The sequence below is a fragment of the Rhopilema esculentum genome, chromosome 4 (assembly GCF_057945365.1).
Source record: "Rhopilema esculentum isolate cy_ngs chromosome 4, ASM5794536v1, whole genome shotgun sequence".
In the NCBI taxonomy this organism is placed as follows: domain Eukaryota; kingdom Metazoa; phylum Cnidaria; class Scyphozoa; order Rhizostomeae; family Rhizostomatidae; genus Rhopilema; species Rhopilema esculentum.
This window is the reverse complement of record NC_142818.1, coordinates 13758539-13779231: the sequence shown is the minus strand read 5'-3', so window position 1 is coordinate 13779231 and position 20693 is coordinate 13758539. Positions and strand designations below refer to the sequence as shown.

Sequence of the window (20693 nt, the reverse complement as noted above, 5' to 3'; positions counted from 1 at the left end):
CAGAAAGTTGACCAAGTGTTGGTTGGCAAAAAAAGAAAAAGAAAAAGAAAATTGACTTACTATCCCTAAACGCTTTGAAGTCTTGAACGCAGTTGTTTGTGTTCCACCAATTGTTGCAGTGTCTCCAAGGCACATCGAGCTTCAATGATTCATACATATAGTAGAGCACATAGGCTACTAGCACATTGTAGTATATGGTACATAGAAAGGAGATCATTAAAACACCAAACCCAACACCTGAAACAGACATTTCAACATTTAGTATTCGAGTAACAACGATACATTACAGTGGGATAACACTTTCAAGAACAAGAAAAGAGAGAAGAATCATGTAAGCCACAAGTCAGATCATCAAAAGCCGCCTACAAAGTCGACAGAGAGATCTCTGCAAAACGGAAGGAGTTCCTTTCAAGTTCTTCAAATTAAATTAGAAAATAAAGTTGAGATATTTCAAATTCGACATATAATAAGCCGCGGCTTATAATTATATTGACACGATTTGCTCACTGATCAGTGGATTTGCTGCGATTTATAATAAAGGGCGGCGCATAAACGAGGGCGGCGCATAAACGAGGCTGGCTCACATTGCTTTACTTTGATCTTTCATAGATCTTTACCTAGATCTTGCCTAGCCTGCACAGGCTAGATCTTGCCAAGCTTTCCTACTACCTCGAATCTGAAGATGAAAAGGTAGAAGGTGAGGAAGAAATGCTTCTAGACGATATTGATGATCTTAAATCTGTTCGATATTTTTTTGGTTGAACTTTTAGCGTCTATTTTATGGTTAAAGTACCAAATCAGGTTTTATCAATTTTTGGTCGTCTTTTAAAAACAAATATCTCTGCACAAGAAATGTATTGAAAATGCATATTTTTCTGGGAAAGGCGAGACTGGAACTATGACAGCTAACAACTCAGTTGGGACATAAATGTAGACGCTACTGACAATAGCTTTTGATCGGCAATTGTGGAAGTTGAGCAATAGAGTTATCTAAAATGGAGACCGCATGAAGTCTTTTCATAAACAACAACCTAATGCTTTTTTGAAATACTTTCAAAACAACACATTTTCTTTTCACTATTCAAATTGTGGCTTTGCTTCTCTCTATGACAAGGTTTGTAGCCTTCTGGGGGTATTCAACATTGGAAAATGAAGAATTGTTTTAGCGTGGAATAATTTTGGTTAGCTCGATCATTGTAAGATAAACATATCAGTTTGACCTTTTTCATGAAACATTCACGCGAGCCTTTTCAACATACTTCTTCATATTTCATTGGCCTGCAAATGTCTTTTTATATTGCCTGCTTGAGGCCAAAGAAATTGAAACCCCTTTGCACTGCGAACTTCCCGTAGACCCATCCTAGAACACTATAATTTACAAACAAAAAGTTATTTGGGTAAATCTCTCTTTACTGCTTCAGGACTGAATTTGTGGGGCCCCACGTGACATATATGTCACAATATTTTGTAAACAGTTGTACTTATTGTTTTTGGAAATCCTTGGTATATTCTTGATCACAAGAGCCCAGTGTGAAATCTTAAGCACACAACAACAACCATCTCCAGACCTGCCAACCTCCCAAACTTAAAAACTTGGATATTCGAAATTTTTCTTTATTAAAACCTGGAGATTTTGCTAAAAACCTGAAGATTTTACGTCGCGAACTTTTTCACCAAAAATAGCAAGATTTACCCATACACTCATTGCTGTTACTGTAAAACTGTATCCTGTATACTATAACTTAAACAGTTTTCACACACATTTCCTGTTATAGTTCGAAGTTGCTTTTTCGCATTCTTCAAAACTTCTTCTGGTTCTTGGAATCAGTGGTTCTCCTTTGCATGCAAACATAGGAGCTAGAAGCAGGACATGGGGCCGAGGGAGTTATTCTAAGCCAACCAGCGATGTCAGCAGCGCTGTGATGTGATTCAAGAACGAAAACACAGAAGAGGAAAATTGTACATAAAATCGTGCATAAAATTTGCAGGGGAAAAGCTGAATAAAATCTAAACATCTTGAAAATCGCTGCATTGGTAAATTGAAAATAAGTTTTTGAAAAACCGTGTGAAATGAACAAAAATTCGTGTGAACGTGAGATTGAGGCCAAAACCGTGAAACACACGGCAAAACCGATGGGATCTAATCAAAAATGGCCGAATTCTAATGATATCTGACAAAGTGCTACAAATAGAGGTCGCAATTCCAAACATATTAGGTAACTATAACCCATCATTCTGTTATATTACTAATTTTTAGATTATAGAGGATGCATTTGCTGCCAATTATATGCAAAAACAGTGTTACTTGCACGGAAGTATCTGTAACAGAAGCATGTGTTACATATATATATGTCACTTTGGGTTTAGGCCTACTCAGAAGTTAATACCTCTACAAGAGCATCATTTATAAGTACTGAAGATTATAGATTGGATTTCTTTGCAACACAGCCACTCATAGCCATAAAATAGCCTTGCAATTTCTTATAAATAAAAAAGAATATTTTGTAAATACAATCATTTGACTGTAATAGTCTGTGCAAAGACTTGACTAAAAAATGCAACAAGCACTCAGTTGGTATGATTTTCTAAAAAAATGTTCATTCCTGTTATTTCTATTATATCTAAGATCTATCTGGCATTGACAGAAGATATTTAGCAGCATGGCTGAAAAATTTATAGGATTGAAGGATGCATTGCAGTTCACTCTGATAGCATGGATATTGAAAGTGATAATCGCAAGGCAAGAAAAGCATGCATAGTCACACCAGAGCAACAAGAGCCAAAATCAGATTCCTCATGCTGTCTTGGGAAATGATGAAGGTATAAGTTCAGATGTAGATGTTCAGCAGCATTTTACCACAGCCAGCCAATCAATAAAACAGAAGAGAAACTATTTTTCAGGTGGTATCTAAAGGCTGTCAGGTGGTATGCCACAAGAGCTGTAACATTGTTGTCAACATATTTAGGACCAGAGCCATTTGATAAAGTCAGGAGGTGGGATGAGTCTAGAAAGGGGTTCATTGAAGTTGAAAGGCCACTCATAGTTTCAGAATACAATCTCTCCATGGGTGGTGTAGATTTGCTGGAATCATTTTTAGCCAAATACAGATATCCAATGAAATCAAAAAGATGATATCTATATCTATTTTGGCACACTCTAAAGATAGGGTTAATAAATGCTTGGTTGCTCTCCCGAGATTGTGAATTACTTGGAATACCAACAAAACATGTGATGAATCCCAGGCAGTTTCAAGCACTGGTAACAACATCTCTAATTTATGCCAACAATGGAACAAAGAGCACCCAAGCCCCAACACAACCCAAGCAAATTTCAAAAGTTCCAGCAATGGATGTCCAAAAAAATGATCTGGCACACTGGCCTATAAAAGTGGAAAAAAGAGGGTGCTGCAAAGATAATAACACTGATACTTCTTATGAAAAGTGTAAAGTACGGCTCTGTTTTAGAGAGAACCGAAACTGTTTCAGGCAGTTCCATAAAAAAATGAACTGTTTTCTCCAAAGAGAAGTGATCAAAAATGGTCAGCTCTATGATCAAATGTGGAACCCACAGACCTCCTTGATAAGTGTGAATTTCAAGTTTTTTATGAGGAGCAAGTTTTGCTGATATAGAAAAATTCTGTGTTATCAATTGCAATGCTCTAGGAATTCACCAAATAGCAAACTTCCAACAAGAAGGATGAAATTTTACAGACCTGGAAAACAAAGTGTGGAAACAGGGTTTTTGCTTTAGAATTGTACTTTACATGTTTTTTAAACGAACAGAATTGAAGATCATGCCTCTTTAAAAGGTCCACTTGGTCCCTATTATAGACCTGGCTAATCAAAGAATAATAGAAACATAATAAATTGGCAGGTGTTATGACTTTGAGATCTTCCAAATAAGGAACCTGTTTTATGTTTTTCAACTTCTTACTGCTGCCAGTCAAACCCAATGTTACATATATGTAACAAAGAAGAACAACATGACAAAGAGGTCAAATTTGAAAAAACAAAAGTTTTTCATTCTTTGTGCTGTATGCTAAGGGTGCTTGGGTTCCAGAGGGTTGACTGCTTCAAGTCCGCCCAGTAGAACGAAAGCGTGTTGTGAGAAACAAAGATGATTTCCTTTACCTTAAAAGAAAAAAATTCTATTGAATTCCAACATCATGTGCAAATGTCCATACATCCTACGATTCTAGAACTTTTGAAAAGTTCAAAACACCATAACAATGTTGTATAACAATGAACATTGTCATCATTGGCCACGAATCGTCATTTTAAAATTAATTGTCATTTTACCAACGACTAGAAACTGAAGGATACGTTTGTCCTTTTGTTGATAAAGATTTTTAATACGTTGAACCAATAAAACAAAAAAGAACCAGAAAATGATCTCAGGACTTATCTGTTAAAGCCCATGCACAATCTGTTTAATCCTAAAGGAACACCCTCAAGGAATATGGGTATAGAAAACATTTTAAGCGACAAGTTAAAAAACCTAATTTGCTACACGTTGAAGTAGAACTTAATTCAACTCAGCCTAATTTTGGACGGGGACGTGCCACTTTGGTTATAAATTACGACCCTGAGTTTCACACGTGTTTAAAAAATGTGAGTCATAATTCCGCAAACATGATAAAACTATCTCTATAATTCCGTAAAGCAAATAACATTTTTAAAGTACAACAAAATCACCAAACCAATTTTGCATGTCCTTTGCCAAAAATCTCAATTTTTCACATATTTCATACTTTCATTTTGCAATATTTCCGCACTTTTTCAGAAAAAATTCCCCATACCTTCAAACATGTTCAGGTACCCCCCCCCCCCCCCCCTCCCCCGAATTAATCTAATGATTTAATTTAGCTTTGTAGTTGCAAATATCTCTTACATTGAGGGAGTTTACTTCTGCATCAACCTATCATAAAACCAACGTTAAAGAAGGTGTGCTGAATGGGGCAGTTCTTGGCTGAATGTGATCCTTGCATTGAGAACGGAGATTCATTTAATTAGGTTAGCGTCGACGTCGAGTTGTTGTCGAACAGGTCGAGCCGTGAATTTAAATGGAGAATCTTCCAACAATTCGTGTCATATTGCAACGGAATACCTTATCATGTTTGAAGGTACTTTTCTTTTTGTGAATGGCTAATCTTACATTTAAAATTTAAACATCCAAGATTTAATTTTTTTGTCTTTTGAAGCCATTGGCTTTAGCTGGATTAAAGTTTTGGTGACAGTTATTGAAGAATCACCTTTGGTAAAGTCGAGTTCAGGGTTATACATGTCAAGCACAGCAAACGATTCTAATTCTTTTCTTAACAAAAGTTCGGTGCTTCTCAGCAATCTTTCTCGTGGCTAAAGGCGTGCATAAACAATACTGGTAGCAAGCACGAGTAAAGAGCCCATGACACTGATCTACCTGCCGTAAAACAAACAGAAACTGCTCACGATGTAGGTGACACCTTTGTGCATAGGCCAACGATCATGGGGTATCTTTACCAAGAGTAACGTAGGCATGGCCTCCTCTCCACTATATTACGTATTATGCATAAATTTGATAGTCTACCGACATAGTTGGTGAGCATATCACAACAGTAATCACGTTAGGAAATTTCTGACATAAAAGGATTAATAATGATTTCTTCATAAAACAAATTCAAAAAAGGAAGATTTTCTCAACAATCAACTTCATAACAACAAAGAATTTTTAAAAAATATCAAAAATGATTCCATCTCCATTCTCTTGATGAAACTGAGTACAAAACGAACCAGTTTTTAATCTCGGTAGAAAGGAAATGTTGGACGGAGACATGCAAGGAATTTTTGCCTAAGGGGCAATCGAAAACTAGAGAACATTTTGCATAGCAAACAGTGCAACAGCGCCCTCTCTTTTGGCCGTAACACATATGCCCGGCCGTTTACCACCTTACAATGTTACCCCTCCATAATTGCTTACTTCATCGCCGATGGGTGTTTACTTAACCACATACAAAAAGTGAATTACACTATCCTTATCAACATGGTGAGATTCTTGTATAATCACCTATAGACAATAGATGCAAAATTTGCAACGAAGACGAACTAAGTTTTTGCAGTGATGAAACAGAGGAGAGTTCGTCTCAGTTCCACAGTTTTCCAACTGGTCACAAATATTTTTTAGCCAGGCAATTTGCGCATTTCTGAATGGTTCCTTCAAACTGCGGTTTCTGAAACTGACCTCTCCTTTTGCCGACTCTAAGCCAGCGTTATCACGAGGCAAACACGTTTTAAAATCCCAATCTTTGTACCACTTTGCCTTCAGAAACAACAAAAAAGTTCAAATAAATCTGATTCTGTGTCCTTGTTTACGATCCTCGCTGCCACAGCTGCATGTATCATCACTGAATTGCAAAGAAGAACAGCAATTAGCCCCCAGTTTGGTGGACACTTCCTTACCTAAAGATTCAAATGTCCATCTGGTTTGAAAAAGAAACGAAAAATTTCGAAGTGTCCGAGTTTGCCTGGCAAAATTGGCACTGGAAAGCACTTTTTACACTTTTGAGTGTTCTTTTTAACCAAGGGGCTGTATACGCCATTTTGCTTTTATAAGATGGCACTTTATTATCCCCTGTATAAATATTCGAAAATAATAATAATAATTATACGAGCACCATGGCTCGATTGGCTATTCAATATTCTTAATATTTACTCTCTGCTAGTGAAACTTAGCAGATTTTATTCGTTTATCAAAAGTCATGGGAAACTATTATTAAGTGGTCTTAGAAACAATTCATAAATCGATTTGTAGAAAAACCAGGATTCAAACTAGAATACATTAAGAACAATTGAGCCTCAATTTTTTAAAAATTTAAGGTCATGGAGCCTCGACAGAAATAATATGGTTCTTACACAAGAAAAGGATGTTCATGACAACTTTCAATCGGCAAAGTTGCCTTGCCCTGTGAATTCATAGCAACTGTGATTCACTATCATAAGAAAAACTTTCAAGTATGGTACACGATCTGGCTCAGTTCAGTTTACCGGGCGATCTCGGGTTCTGTGCAGAATATGTGCTTATTGCTTTGGTCTGGCGCTAGGCGGGAAACTCTTCGGATTATTAAAAAAGATGTGACAGATCGAGCTGATTCAGCCCTTGGGTGCAGGACTGAAAAGTTATGATACAATCAGCCCCTGACAGTCACTTTTGTGTCCATTCATAAAAGGCCACGTAGTTACGAAAAAGGTTTAAAAGGGCGATTTAACAGAACTTCATCAACACTATAAATAAGTAGGAGTTACAGATACGAAATCATGACACTGAAAGCTTTCTTTTATGCGTTTTTTTGGATAAGGTTGGGCAGCGAAGGAATCCCTTTGCAACGGTCTGTTTTCTTTGTCATGGGAAAACGTAACAATTAACAAATTTGAGTAACTCATAGTCTGGAGACAGGCCGGCTTGTTGGGCGACTGGGGACACGCGGAAGTTTGTGTAGTTTGAATGAATTCGATTTTAAATTCGACTTAGAGTAGGAAAAGCAACTAATATATTATTCAACTAGACGACACCTAACTAGCCGTAATTTTGAGCTTTCCTGTGTTGCTTGCTTTCAATTTCTCTATAAAATGAACCCTTTAAACTGCCACGGTTAAAAAATAAATTCATTTGCTTTAGACTAATTTTGATTTCTTAGTTTAAAAGAATTGAAAAGTTAAAAAAACTAGAATCATCTCAGTGCAATGTTTGCCAATATCGATTAACATTTTCGCTATCTATTTGTGTAAATAAAGTTGATGTAAGCATATGTTGGAGACATTTTACTAAAACTTTGAGCAGGTTACTTTGCATTAATCCCATTCAAACGAGCTCTCTTTTAATGAAAGTGTCAAAGCGTCCAAATTTTACGTTCAACGGCGAATCGCATGATGAATTTCATAACGGTAGCCAAGCCCTTCAATAGGCCTTTTAGTGCCGGTCCAATTGGCTTCATTGCTCTAGGATTTGTCTCCAGTATTCTTCGCGCGTTTATGCACGACATAATCCCTGAGTAAAGCCGAATACTTGTAACAAATAGAAATCCAGAATCCTTCTTAACAACGAATCTGACAAATGGCGAACAATAATTGCCGTGGATCGGTGAAAAAGATGCCATTCTTCTAATAAAAGCTAATCTACTTTGTGATGGAAAGTCCCTGCCTGCTTGCCTGACAACAGTGTTGAAAGTTTTAGACAATATCATCTTCGTAAATCGATTGCCTGCGAGTCATTTGCCGGAGTGTAATTCAAATAAGTGAAAAGCAAATTCATTTTGAAACAGAAAACTTCGTTGCAGTTGTCGCTAAACATTTCATTTCGATAATTGCAGACTACGGAAAGGGGAATGTAGCCAATTTCTACAGCCAAACACTGAGATATCAGTTTTAGGGTACCCAAATACAAACTCAAACATGCAGCTTTATATTCGAAGCAAAAGCGCAAATATTGATTTTCGTAAGGATTCTGAGCAACTGGCTATTAGAATCTTTTTATGGAAACCTTACCAAAGGTCTACATAGAATTTACAAAAAAACTGGAAAATGTAACGATATGCGGATTGTCCTTGAGCACGTGTTTGCATAGTGTTTACATTTGGCCTAAATAATTCCACACGCTTTGGCTGTCGCCCGTGAACCGTGGATGCTGAAAATGGCGCTATCCTCACCCATAAGTAGTTTTGATGATCCGAGTTGAGAAGACAGCTAGGGTTTCAGATTTAACAAATACTTTTACGTTTCTCATCTACTAAATAAAAAAGTTTCAAATACGTTTTGAAATTACTGTTGTCATGCTTTCAATCCAGATAGAATGATAAACTGACGGGAAATAACTTAAAAATGGAAATGGTTCAATTACCTTTGGCTATGGGGCACAGAGCACTCCATGATGTCACTGGGCCCAGACTGAAATATTGGCCTATTGAGAGTTCCATACAAAACAACGGCATGCCGCACAATAAAAGCATTGTAAAATACGGAACGAGGAAAGCGCCACCACCATTTTGAAAGGCCAGATATGGAAACCTCCAGACATTGCCCAAGCCAACAGCGTATCCTATCGATGCAAGAATGAATTCAATTTTTTTACTCCATGTTTCGCGTTCAGGGATTTGCTCATCTGAATTGAGTAGTCCCATATGTCCATTCTCTTGCGTTTCAGCGGCGTCGTCATTTTTGACTTCTTTCAAGGAGACTTTACTCAACTGGACCGCTTCCGAGTTTGATTTAAGAGGTGCATCAATTGCCTTGTTGGTCTGATTGCCCATTCTAAAAGATGTGATATTTATACTTATGGTAATATATACCCCGAAAATCAAGGACTATATGATCAAGCTACCATTCACCGTGTTTCTCCATGACTCCTACATAAGAGGTCGAGGACATCCGAAGCATATTAAGCGCCTTAGCTTCAAAAACTCATAAAATATTAATTAGTATGGTGCATTCGATGGATGCAATATCTTTTTAGTAAACTCACGATCCTTTAGACATCACCTGCTATACTTCCCTGAACGGCTATTCGCGTTTCACAATAATCGCACCTCTCTACAGATAGCAGTATGATATTTCTTTTGTCTCAATCACGTGGTCACCTGACCGCAAACAGCGCAAGTAAATTAGCCTCGATTCCGATAATTTCATTCATCCTTCAAAAACTACGAAACCCCTGTCTTATTTAGCTGTGTCAAATTTCCGTTTGAGGGCACATTTTAGTAAATTATGATGTTAAAAAATGATAACTAAACTATACAGAAGTGAAGTATATGGCTTGTTTAGTAGATCGAGAATAGTCCTAGCCATCCCGGAATAGATTGATACCCACTAAAGTATATACTTAAACTTAATTCATCACTATAAAATGCTTAACATGATTTAGCTACAATCAGGGTCGTCACGTGAGGCGGGGGAAAATGGGATTGTAGTTCACTCCCCCCCCTCAACCACGCAAATAGGACTCTCCCGCGGGGCATAACTGATTTTTTCTACCAACAGATCTGGTTTGTTGTTTTTCTTATATAATTGTAGCACAAAGTACGTTACAATTTTCTTTTTAATAAGAAACTGGCTATAAGAAACGAGACCTGAACAGTAACAAAAATTAAGGAACTTCAGTAATGGAAGGACAAAAATTAAGAAACCATTAAATCGTGATAAATCTGAGAACAAAGAAATTTTGTAAAACCCAAGAACATGATTGCCCTGAAACGCAAGGGATGAAAATATACTTCCTACATCTAAATACAGCATCAAAACGGAAATGAATCTCTTGACGTGATAAAAAAGGTCATGACATCATAATTAAGAAACTCTTAAGAAACAATGAGTATTGAAATTTCCAGAACATTAAGAAAGTTTAGTACTCAACATCGACCTTTGCTTCTTATAAAAAAATAAGTGTATGATTGGAATTGTCTGTTACAAAATTAAAATGATACAGACGACCAGTGACGCTAAATAGGCATTGCCTTTTTTAGCAACAAATCAATTAATTACAAGATACGTCATGTTAGTTGTTAAGATAAAATAATTAATAACAATAAAGATTACATTACAAGGAAAAACATAAGATATTATATAAGATCAGCTGATGGACACATGGAAAAAACTCATGAAGGAGCTATCAGAGCCATGTGCCCAATTTGACGCGAAATGACGATAATTTAAAATTAGTTTTGTGCGAATAATAACAGTAAGAATAAAAAACAATTTAAAAAAGAAAAAGCACAAATCAAATAATAATGGTTTAAAATATGCACAAATAATTTAATTATGCTAGAATGGGAATAAATAGGATTAAAGGTTTTCTAGGAGGTAATTTTCCATGTTTCTTTTTAGTGGCAGCATTTTTCAAAACTAGAGGCAATGAATTCCATAATTTAACACCATCAAATTTAAGGAAGTTTTTTTTAAAATTTGTGAAAATCAATTGAAGAGAAAAACCAAGGCTAGAAGATTGTCTGGTATTGTAATGATGAAGATTTTTTGTTTTTAGAAATTCTGCTCCTAAAGTAGAGGAGCTAGCATCTTTATTTTGAACTATTTGGAACATTATAAGAATCATTTTAGTTACTTTCATCAAGATTAGCTATTGTAACGCTGACCTCCTTCGGGGCTACTGGGTGAAACATGCAATTTACATTTGGATTTGTCAAATAATCATTAAAATCCTTTATAGATGGCTTCATCTTTTCAATTAGTTTCTGTGCAACTGAAATGAAATAATGATTAAATGAATTAGCGACCATGTTGTTATCAGATGTAAATGTTCCATTTATCAGTAGATTATGTTTTAGGTTATAACTATTATTGTTTGTTGCATTTATTAATTTTTCACTCCAGACCAGAGTTTCTTGCTATTCTTTTGATATTTTTCGAAATATGCACTAAAGTAGGTCTTTATCCTTTTTCTTATAAGGTGGTTAATTTAATCTCTGTAGTTCTTGTATTTTTTAAATATACAGGGTTTTTCGTTTTTAGAAATTTCTTAAAATATCTTTATTTAATTGAGATGGATTTTAAAATTCCTTTGGTGATTCCAGGTTTTAACTTTTGTTTATGTGCTTTCTTTGATACTGATTTTAAGGGGACGTGTTTATTAATTGTGTTGAGCAAGTTTTCATGAAATAAGTCGAGCATCCTTTATTTGCCGAAAAGTTTGAAAGTTCACCAAAGAAGCACCCCTAAATGGCAAAAAACTCCTCGTTTTTAGATGAAACATTTATAACTTGTTAGGGTTTGTGAATCAGCTGTGTTGCGTGATGTATCTGTGATCAATCGTTATCTTGTTGTCAGGTATGGGGTCATCCATAAAGTACGTACGCACTCAGGGGGAGGGGGGGAGTCGATCAAAAATCGTACGCTTGCATACAAGGGGGAGGGGGTGTAATGGGTATTTAGTAATACGCTTAAAAAATTTCTAAAAGTGAAATTTGCGCCTTGCAAGCTTGCTCATTCATTGTTCATATGGCAGAGATTTTAATGAGAAGTTTGTTGCATATTTTCATCCTACCTAAAATCTGCTCTGTTTGATGAACTTCCGATGAAAACTATGTGAAAGGCTTTGCCTTTTAGAAAGCTAAATACAATAAGTTAAATGTTAAAGAATCTGCTTCGATGTGCTTCACATGATTACATGAATTAGACAACTGCATTAACATATATTATAACAAGGAATGGTCAGTATGGACAATTCCCTGAATTCCCCTGGAAACTCTCAATTATTTGTATTATACTATGAAACGGGAGGGGGGGGGGGCAAAAAAAGATATAAGCATACGCAGTGTTTACAAAAGCGGGGATATGCGAAAAGCGTACATGTGCGTACAAGGGGGAGGGAGGGTCTAAAAATGGCTCTCAAACTGCGTACGTACTATATTGATGACCCCTATCTATTGTTTTACGTCGATGTGAAGTTTCTGTCATTATGATTAGTCTCTGTTGGTTGTCGCCTGTAATTATATTCAATGTGTTGTGTAATAATAGTTAGTCTTGTCTTGAATCTGATTGAAAAACTCACACTCAACTTTTGACCAATTTTTAAGCTCGTCTTCCCATAAAATTGTATTTAAAACATGAGAGCGTAAAGGCAATGACTGTTCTTATTTTTTAAGGGTGTCGCAGTGCAATCGTTACTTATTGTGCTCAAAGGGAATGTTCTATCCCTAATTGCCAACAAAGTGAGTGACTAATTCTATATTTGCCATCAAGATTGCAAATTCAGAGACAAAGCATCCCTAGATGGCAAAGAACTTTTCGTTTTTGAGATGGAATTTTAAAAGGGGGTTTCGAAAAAATCGCGTTTTACAGTACCTTGGGATCAGCTTTTTGGTAATTTGTTCTTAAACTTTGATCAATTTTAAGACTTGTATTCTTAAAAAAGGTTTCTTATAAAAAAGAGAATGTAAATGCAACCAGAGATTGTTTTGTTTGAGAGTCACCAAGATCAACCATAAACAAAAGAGACTTACTGGTTATGTCTGTAGAATCGGGTATTTTTGAAAACCTAGATACCGAAATGCTTTTCAAGGTTATCTACTAATATTTATCTATCTTGTTTATCAATACACAGGCTCGTTTGTGACCCCCCCTCCCTTCAACCCCCCGCTCTGACTACGACACTGATTGGAAAAAATAAGTAGATTGATCTCAAGTTAAAAACCAATTACCTTTGCAGCAACAAATGATACAACCTGTAAGAAAAGCCAGGTACCTCGACTGAGTTCAGCTTGTATACGATCAGAATTAAGGATGCTGTTATAGGAAACGCTTAGGGCTGCCGTGGAGGGAGGGAGCCCGGGGGTCCTTGTTAAAATGCAGAGTTCCAAAGAAGCAAGCGTGTGTTGGGTATGTTTGTTGGGCAAATTTATGCTGATATAGATTTTCTTGGACTTTTTGTCCTATCAGCCTTTTTGACTCGGTGAATAGCTTAAAAGATTTCATATACACAACAGAGAATTTTTAACACAAATGCAAGTATGTTTGGTGTGGTTATGGGGTGTGGCTTTTAGATCTTTCCTTCTTGTTTCCATTGGTGCATCCAAAAAACTCTACCATCACCAACACTTCATTCCTCCACAATTCCTCTCTAATCCTCGACTAAATCACGTCAAGTATGATAACCCGATGAAGTGGTTTTGGGGAGTAACCATTGAAGAAATTCGTGATTTGAAGGAAGGACTTACAAAGCTAGTAATGCTTGTTTATTAATTATTTCCAAGTGGCAGTTAACGAGAAATACTCTAATAGAAATTACAGCACAGTAGGGTTGGCTTGATTAAAAACAGCAAATGTCAAATATAGTTCGTGAGAAATTGCCAATCTATGTTATTGGTAAAGCAACAAAACCACGGTGCTTTCCAGGGATTAGAAGTCTGTCATGTCACTGCAGAGAACAGAAGATAAGTTGTATGGGTGACTTGCTTTTTGAAGACTGGGTGAGGGAAATGTAAAGAAAGTTTGAAGTGGGCATATATCCATAAATATAGTCAACAACTGGCTATTTATATTTCATAACGTAGAGCTTTCGATCTATGTTCTGACGCTTTATGCTCTGAAGAGCGGCAGGCAAAAAGCTTTAGCAACATGTATCAAATTTTTGCTTTTTTTAAAGCCATTTATTAAGTTTGAAGTAGAAAGAAGAAAAATTGCTGCTAATGTAGGCATCTGTCATTCATATCCTATTTCGTAGTATCTATCTTCTTACTTATCAATGTTTTTGTCAAGGCCCCCTGAAAAGCAGTTCTCGTGGACTGACGGGGCTACCCTGCCTAAATAATTAAAAATGTAGTGTAAATGTAATGTAATGTATATCCTCAGGCTGATGATCTGATAGCTCAGCGGTTATGATCGCGGACTTAACATCCAAGGGTCTGGGCCTCAAGTCCCTGGCATGATCAAATCTTCACCCAGAGAGAGAGGAGTGGCCAGTTCTCTGCAATTCCAGACGTTTGAATCACCAGATGTGGTCACATCGAGAGAAAGGACGAGGGCACTGCTCGACAAGTATAGCTTTTAAGTGTCCTTAAATCTACCTTCGGCTGTCAGGTAGAAACCATTAAAAAAATTCAATGGACCAAGGGGGAGGCTTTTCACAATTTGAAGCAAAATGTAGTTGAAGAGGGCAAAATTTGAGGCAGCTGATAAAATTTTTTAACAAGGTTGAATTGCAAATATCAATAAGCGACGTTGTTAGAGTCGTGTTATCAAAATTGAAAATAAACAATTAACTAGGCTGCCTGAATCCAATACTTTTCAGCCCCCTAGTCTCCATGTCTATCTTCAAAAAAATGACACCTAGCGTCCACTCTGATTAATTCAAACGTGTATTTCAAAATTTTAGTTATTTGAACAAAATTTCCTGGTCCCTTGAATATCTCCTACAAAGTCCTTGGTTTACCTCGATAATCAAAATCTCAAATATTCGAGCTCCAAAAACTGACGCTATTGTAATTTCTGGCGGTTTTAGATCATTCCCTACCCCCCCCCCCCCCGATTTCCTTCATCATTTGGGAAATGATTACTGAGTTTAAGAAATCTTAGCCTGGCCTGTGCACAGCTCCGAAAAACTAATGGCATCCTTAGTTTTATGTTGCGTCCATATTAAGAGACCAAAGAAGTTGACATAAAATGTATTTTATCCATATGGAAAAATCTTCAGTTGTCCCTATATCAACTATATCTCATAAATCTCTCATTAATTGAACATTTTGTAGTTCGAACATTTTGACGATCCCCCAGACAGTTTGAATTACACAGAGCTGACGGTATGATTTAAGCTTTGTGTTGTCAGAAATCCAAAATGAGGTTTGAAAAGAGGTGTTAGTGCAAAGTAAAGCTACAGAAATTTTTGAGGAAATGTGCGGGTAAAAAAGCTTTAGGCCTTTCTAGGGTTGGGTTTGCGGGAAAGGAAAGCTACACACATTTCTGAGGAAAGGTTTGCGGGAAAATTTAGGTTATTTTGCGGATATCAGATTAAAATATGTTTCACCTTTATAGAAAGGGAGCCTTTCCCACAAGTCAAGAAATAAATGGGTCTTAAGAGCTCATACTTAAACTTCCCAGCTGAGTGAAGTGAATGCATTTCCCCTTTTCAAAGCTCGAGTAGTAATAAGGGTGCTTATAAGAACATATATGACTTGTACCTTTAAGATACTGTTCAAGACAGTTATGAATACGTCGAATTAAGTAAATTTTCTTCGTAAAAAAATTCATTTATTTGTTGCAAAAATAAAAGAGGTGCGGTGAAGTTCTTCATCGACAGGTCCGTCTAGAGTCAATGATGAAATCTGCCTGCTTTGTATTTTTCTCGAGCATAGACTCGGGCAAAACCCCCCAGCTCGGGAAGTTGAAGTTTGCAAAGTCAGGCAGGGGAGAGCTAGAGAGGGAAACTGGTTCCTAGAAAAATGGAATCCCCTCTACAAGTTCTTAAGAGGGAACCAGTAAAACAATGAGCGCTTTACTAAAAAGAGGACGTACCTCCCTTGACTCCGGTTCGCTAACCTCTATGTTTCATGTGCTACAGTCGACGTTCTTTTGAACAACCACTTTTCTGCTCGTTATTTTTCAGTTTGCTAGGCTACTAGCCTGAGTTCCAGGCCCCTGACCATAAGTATCGGTAGTAAGTAAGGCTCGGGCTATTAAACTATTAGATAGCTTGTCTGTAAAAGTCCTCGACTGAGCTTTTGCTTTTTGAAGTCAAACAATAAAAGGTGCGCAATTTTAGTGCTATTTCCAGTTTCACCTGGATGCATTTAGGATTCAGTTTGGATTTTCAGTAACTTGTGTGCGTTTTAAGGTAGCTTCAAGCTAGGAGCACAGGGCCCTCACATGTGAAGAAAAACAATGACAAAATTGACAATACCAATACCAATCAAAACTTTATTGCCACTATATCTGTATCTTAAATTACATGATGCCACAAAGGGTCGATTGTTTCTGCTAAAAGCTGTCCCAACTTCCCTTCTGGCAATGAGACAATAGTTTTCTGGATCGTTACCCTGGGTACCAGACTCACTATATAAAATAATGGAGAGTCTGGTCTAGTGCGCCCCATTCTCGTTCTGGTTACAGAATATTCTGTGTTCTGGTGAACTTACTTGAAAGAACTGAAGTCTAACAGACTAGGCCTGTGAAACAAGACTGTCGGATAAATAAAAAAGAAGTCAGAGAAGTTTTGTGAAATTTTAAAGCAAATGTATTTCATATAGTTCTGTAAAGTCGACATTATTAATACAGTGATAATAGACTTTTCTGCCTCAAGATTCCAATCCAATCAGGTTTAAAACGCCATTTGGCAGCAAAAAACATGTGCGAAGCATGAAATTAAAATTAGCACAATGCAGTTATTAAATGTTAATCATTATTGAATTTTGTATACAACTTAAAATAAGTCTTTTGTAATTTTCCTCACAAATTGTGTGTACTTTCAAAGTCTACTTCCTCACTGTGAAGGCAGCGCGCTTCACTGTGAAGGCACCGCGGCGGTTAGAATCATCACGTTGGAAGTTCACCACAGCAAATATGGCCAATACGACAAGCGAAGCCCCGTATGCCGGTCGAAATATTAGCCATAACTGATTTACTTGTGTTTATTGTTGTTTGATCTCGGCGCCTTGTGGTGTTTCTTATTTACTGCATTTCACTACAAGGCCTAATTTCTTTGCAATGAGAGGAACAGCCTGAAATATCAGAGACTTTCCAAAGCCAGTTGGCAGCATGGCGAAGGTGTCTCTTCTCTCTACAAACAAGGCTTTCAATGCTGTTCTGTGTTAAGTTCCACAACATGCGAAAAATATTCTTTGAGTACAGTTTTAACAGCATCTTCAAACTCAATCGTTTTGGTTGCTAGCATTTTTTAATGTTGTGTTCTGTTCAATGTTTTACACCAGGGCTTAGTTTATTGTTTCGCTGTGACCTTTGAACGTACAGAAATCTGTACACTCGCTCCTGATTGGTTAATATCAGCACACCAGAACATACCAGAATGGGGCGCACTAGACAAGACTCTCTATTTTATTTTATATATATAGTGAGTCTGGTACCCAGGGTACTGGATCGTTGGCTTGCTGACGATGTTGAGTTATCATCATTTTGTGGCCGCAAGCAATAGAAATCGGCACACTAATCACAGGGAAATGGGTTAATAGCAAAAAAGTTACGGAAAAGCGTCTATATATATTTACACATATATATGCATTCCCCGCGACCCACTACATAGTGTACTCATTTTTCGTACACAAAAATTGGGCGTCGGCCCATTCTCACGTACAAACTTATAACACTTTGGGGCGTAACGATAAAAGGCACTTTGACACGTACTATGCCTTGGGACTGGCACACATGGCACATGATTTAGCAGACCCTCATTCAAGATACTAGCTACAGCATTTTATGCCTGTCTTTCAAACATTTTTTGGTGGTGATATTCTGTTGACCGCTGGTTTTAAGCGCAGACTCTGCTCAAACCAGTTCTATTGCGTACAAGACTTTTTCTTCATCTTTCAAAGATGCGGACTAAAAAAACATTAACAACATATCTTAGTGTCCCTCCTGCCGGTGTTTTCAACTTTATTTTGCATGTCAATGCTGCCATACATCTAGACAAAAATGCCAGCTTCAAGACGTGCTAGCACAGGCATTGATCCCTGTTTCTTTCGACACCAGGGACCTTCTTATTCAACGTGTTACTGGCTTTAATTGCTAGTGTTACTGGCAGTATTAGATACTCGAGGATACCGTATTGTAGACCGATGCGGTGGCGAAGAAAAAGTAGGGGCAGAGAAAGGAGATTCCTTTCAAATAAGTATTTCGGAACATAGGTAATGGAAATAAAATTCTCTTCTGTTCTAATCAATTTGGATGGAAAGCCATGATAGCAAGGATAAATGTGTTAGCCATGCCGTCACCTATTCACCCTCTTGTTTGATGAATTTGGAACTTGCGGCAGAGCAAACATTTGCGTGTTCTTGCTATCAAGCTTCTCACATACTTCCCTGTGGCTTAGACAGCCACAAAAAACTTTGATTTCTCTATGTAAAGCTCAGTTGCTGTCGGCATAAAAGTAGAAAATGGCATACGAAAGTCAACGGTTGTGGGTCAGAAAAACGTATACTTAAGATTGTAGATAGATTAAACTTTTTATCCAAAGAATGAAGTGCAAAGTCTTGAGGATAAGATTTTGCTTGAGAGAAAGAAAAGAAATAAAATGTATCAGCTGTACTGTATATGATCAAACCAAGTGAAGTGACACAATCTAGCATGGAACAGATGTCGCCTTGGTCCCATTCCAGGAACTCCAACGAAATAATCAAATATTCAGTTATAAAACAGGAGCTCCTTGATAACATCTCTTGAACACCCGCTACACGGTGCCGAAACCGCAATTATTTTCATCTGTTTTCAAATAAATCTGCGTCCACACTAGGAGCGTTTTGAAAAACATCTCCGTTTTAATTTGCGTTCCACACGCAAAGCAAAATGAACACTCTCCAAATTCGACCAAGAGCATGCGCAAATAACTTAGCGCTAATTTATCATTTATTTTTTGCTTCTTCTGCGCAGCAATGATAATTTCCAATTTGCCAAAAATCACAAAAAAGTACAAAGCAAAGAAATCCTCAGAAAAATGACTATTGAGTCGTTCTTTGAACATACAACGAGACAGAGTATTACTGAAAGGAAATTATAATAACAAGTTGAAATAAAATGACATTTCGAAGACTTGAAGATGCAGATTACAGCTGCAAGCCATCAGACTTGACAACGGAGATATCATCAAATCAAAACAGCTATTTCGTTTGGAAATTGTTTGCGTTGTGTGTTGCGTTAACGTTTTCGAAAAGTTGCTTTTTCGCCGTCCACACGTGAGCGTAAATACATTCTCAATAGCATCCAAAACCGTGTGTACGGGAGGTCAAGCATGCGCAATCTCTAACGTGCTTTAGGCGAAAATAGAAAAAGATTGGTGGTTTCCAAAGTCTGACAGGGCCTTTTTGAATTGCTTAAACAGCTTTTCTGCTAGGCATTTCGTAATTTTTAACATAAATGTTTTAAAAGGAATAGCGCAAGATTTTTTTTAATGTGGACAAGCACTGAACAAATTTGACTTTAAATAGCATTCAAAAGCATTGATGACTAGAATAAAAAGATTACCCTGAAAGTTGCCTTCATTAATAATGGTTTGAGAAAGTTAAATCTGCTTTGTAAAAGAGGCGAAAAATAAGCCACAGTTGCGCAAAAGCCTGGTTTTTAAGCACAATACGAAAGGACTGCGGTTTGACATTGTAATGGATTTGTCATAAAGCCATGGAACCAAATCCATAATTTAGGAAAGGTGATTACAATCAGCTCTTTCTTCTATGGATATCCATAAGGTATGATTGCAACGCACTGTTCCTATAGGCAGGCAGGTGCAACTGTAAAGCCGAAAGGAAGAAGACTTTTAACATTTGCTTTACAGCCAGCGTAAACAAGTTTTCAAACTTATCCCAACAATCAAAGTATCATTTAAATATAGAATCAACATTTTGACTTGCCTTCTTGTCTCGTTTGAAAGAAAAAGCTTCTTGACTTGCGCCCACAAGCGGCAAAACTAGTATTGCCAATGTAATCAAGAAGAAATTTGATGCTGCTATCATTCCCTAGATGCTGCTAGCTAGATGCTGCTAGCTAGATGCTGTTGGCTAGATGCCGATTGACTTGAGTGAATGACCACAGTGAAACGAGTGAGTGATCAGATTGCGTATAGAATAAATACTACGACACAGAATAGAATACGATGGGAAAACATCAGTATTACATCAGAATGGAATCAACAACCCAATCGTCAATCACAACACACTAAACAATATTATAACAATGCTAATTAACATCTCTCAAAGTAGAATGAATGCGCAGACAGTTGTCTCGCTTCTAGAGGTGTATATAAGAAAAATTTTGAAAAGAAAAATATCTTGACCTTCTTCCTTCTTCTAAAAGTAATCACCTAATTATCCTTATGAAATGACTGTCTGAGTTTTTCTATTTTGTAAATTTGCTGACTTCATATGACTCAAGCCTTGCTCTAAGCAGAATGAAGGTGCCTCTTAATAACCAGGAGGCGCTCTATTTTAAATCTCTATTTCTAAAAATATCTTCAAATTTATTACAGTACTTAGTCTGGTTTAGAACAGCGAACCATAAAT

At 37.0% G+C, this 20693-nt stretch overlaps 1 protein-coding gene and 1 long non-coding RNA gene across 4 annotated transcripts in view; one reads left to right on the top strand and one right to left on the bottom strand.

The window, feature by feature from the left end:
- Positions 1 to 20693, bottom strand: part of LOC135691099 (sodium- and chloride-dependent GABA transporter 1) — a 33998-nt gene that overhangs the window by 7281 nt on the left and 6024 nt on the right. The window contains exons 1-3 of one of the 3 annotated variants that reach the window (XM_065208857.2): positions 9508 to 9627; positions 8870 to 9279; positions 61 to 237 (exon numbers count right to left, since the gene is read on the bottom strand). In XM_065208857.2, the coding sequence (XP_065064929.2) occupies positions 61 to 237; positions 8870 to 9278 (586 nt within the window). In that variant the 5' untranslated portion in view covers position 9279; positions 9508 to 9627. Of the gene's footprint in view, positions 1 to 60; positions 238 to 8869; positions 9280 to 9490; positions 9628 to 20693 lie in introns of those variants that run through there. The other 2 variants (XM_065208856.2, XM_065208855.2) reach the window with 2 other exon arrangements.
- LOC148960455 (uncharacterized) lies at positions 229 to 9413 on the top strand. The gene is made up of 2 exons (XR_016145299.1): positions 229 to 2216; positions 2627 to 9413. It is a non-coding gene; the product is annotated as an uncharacterized LOC148960455 (long non-coding RNA).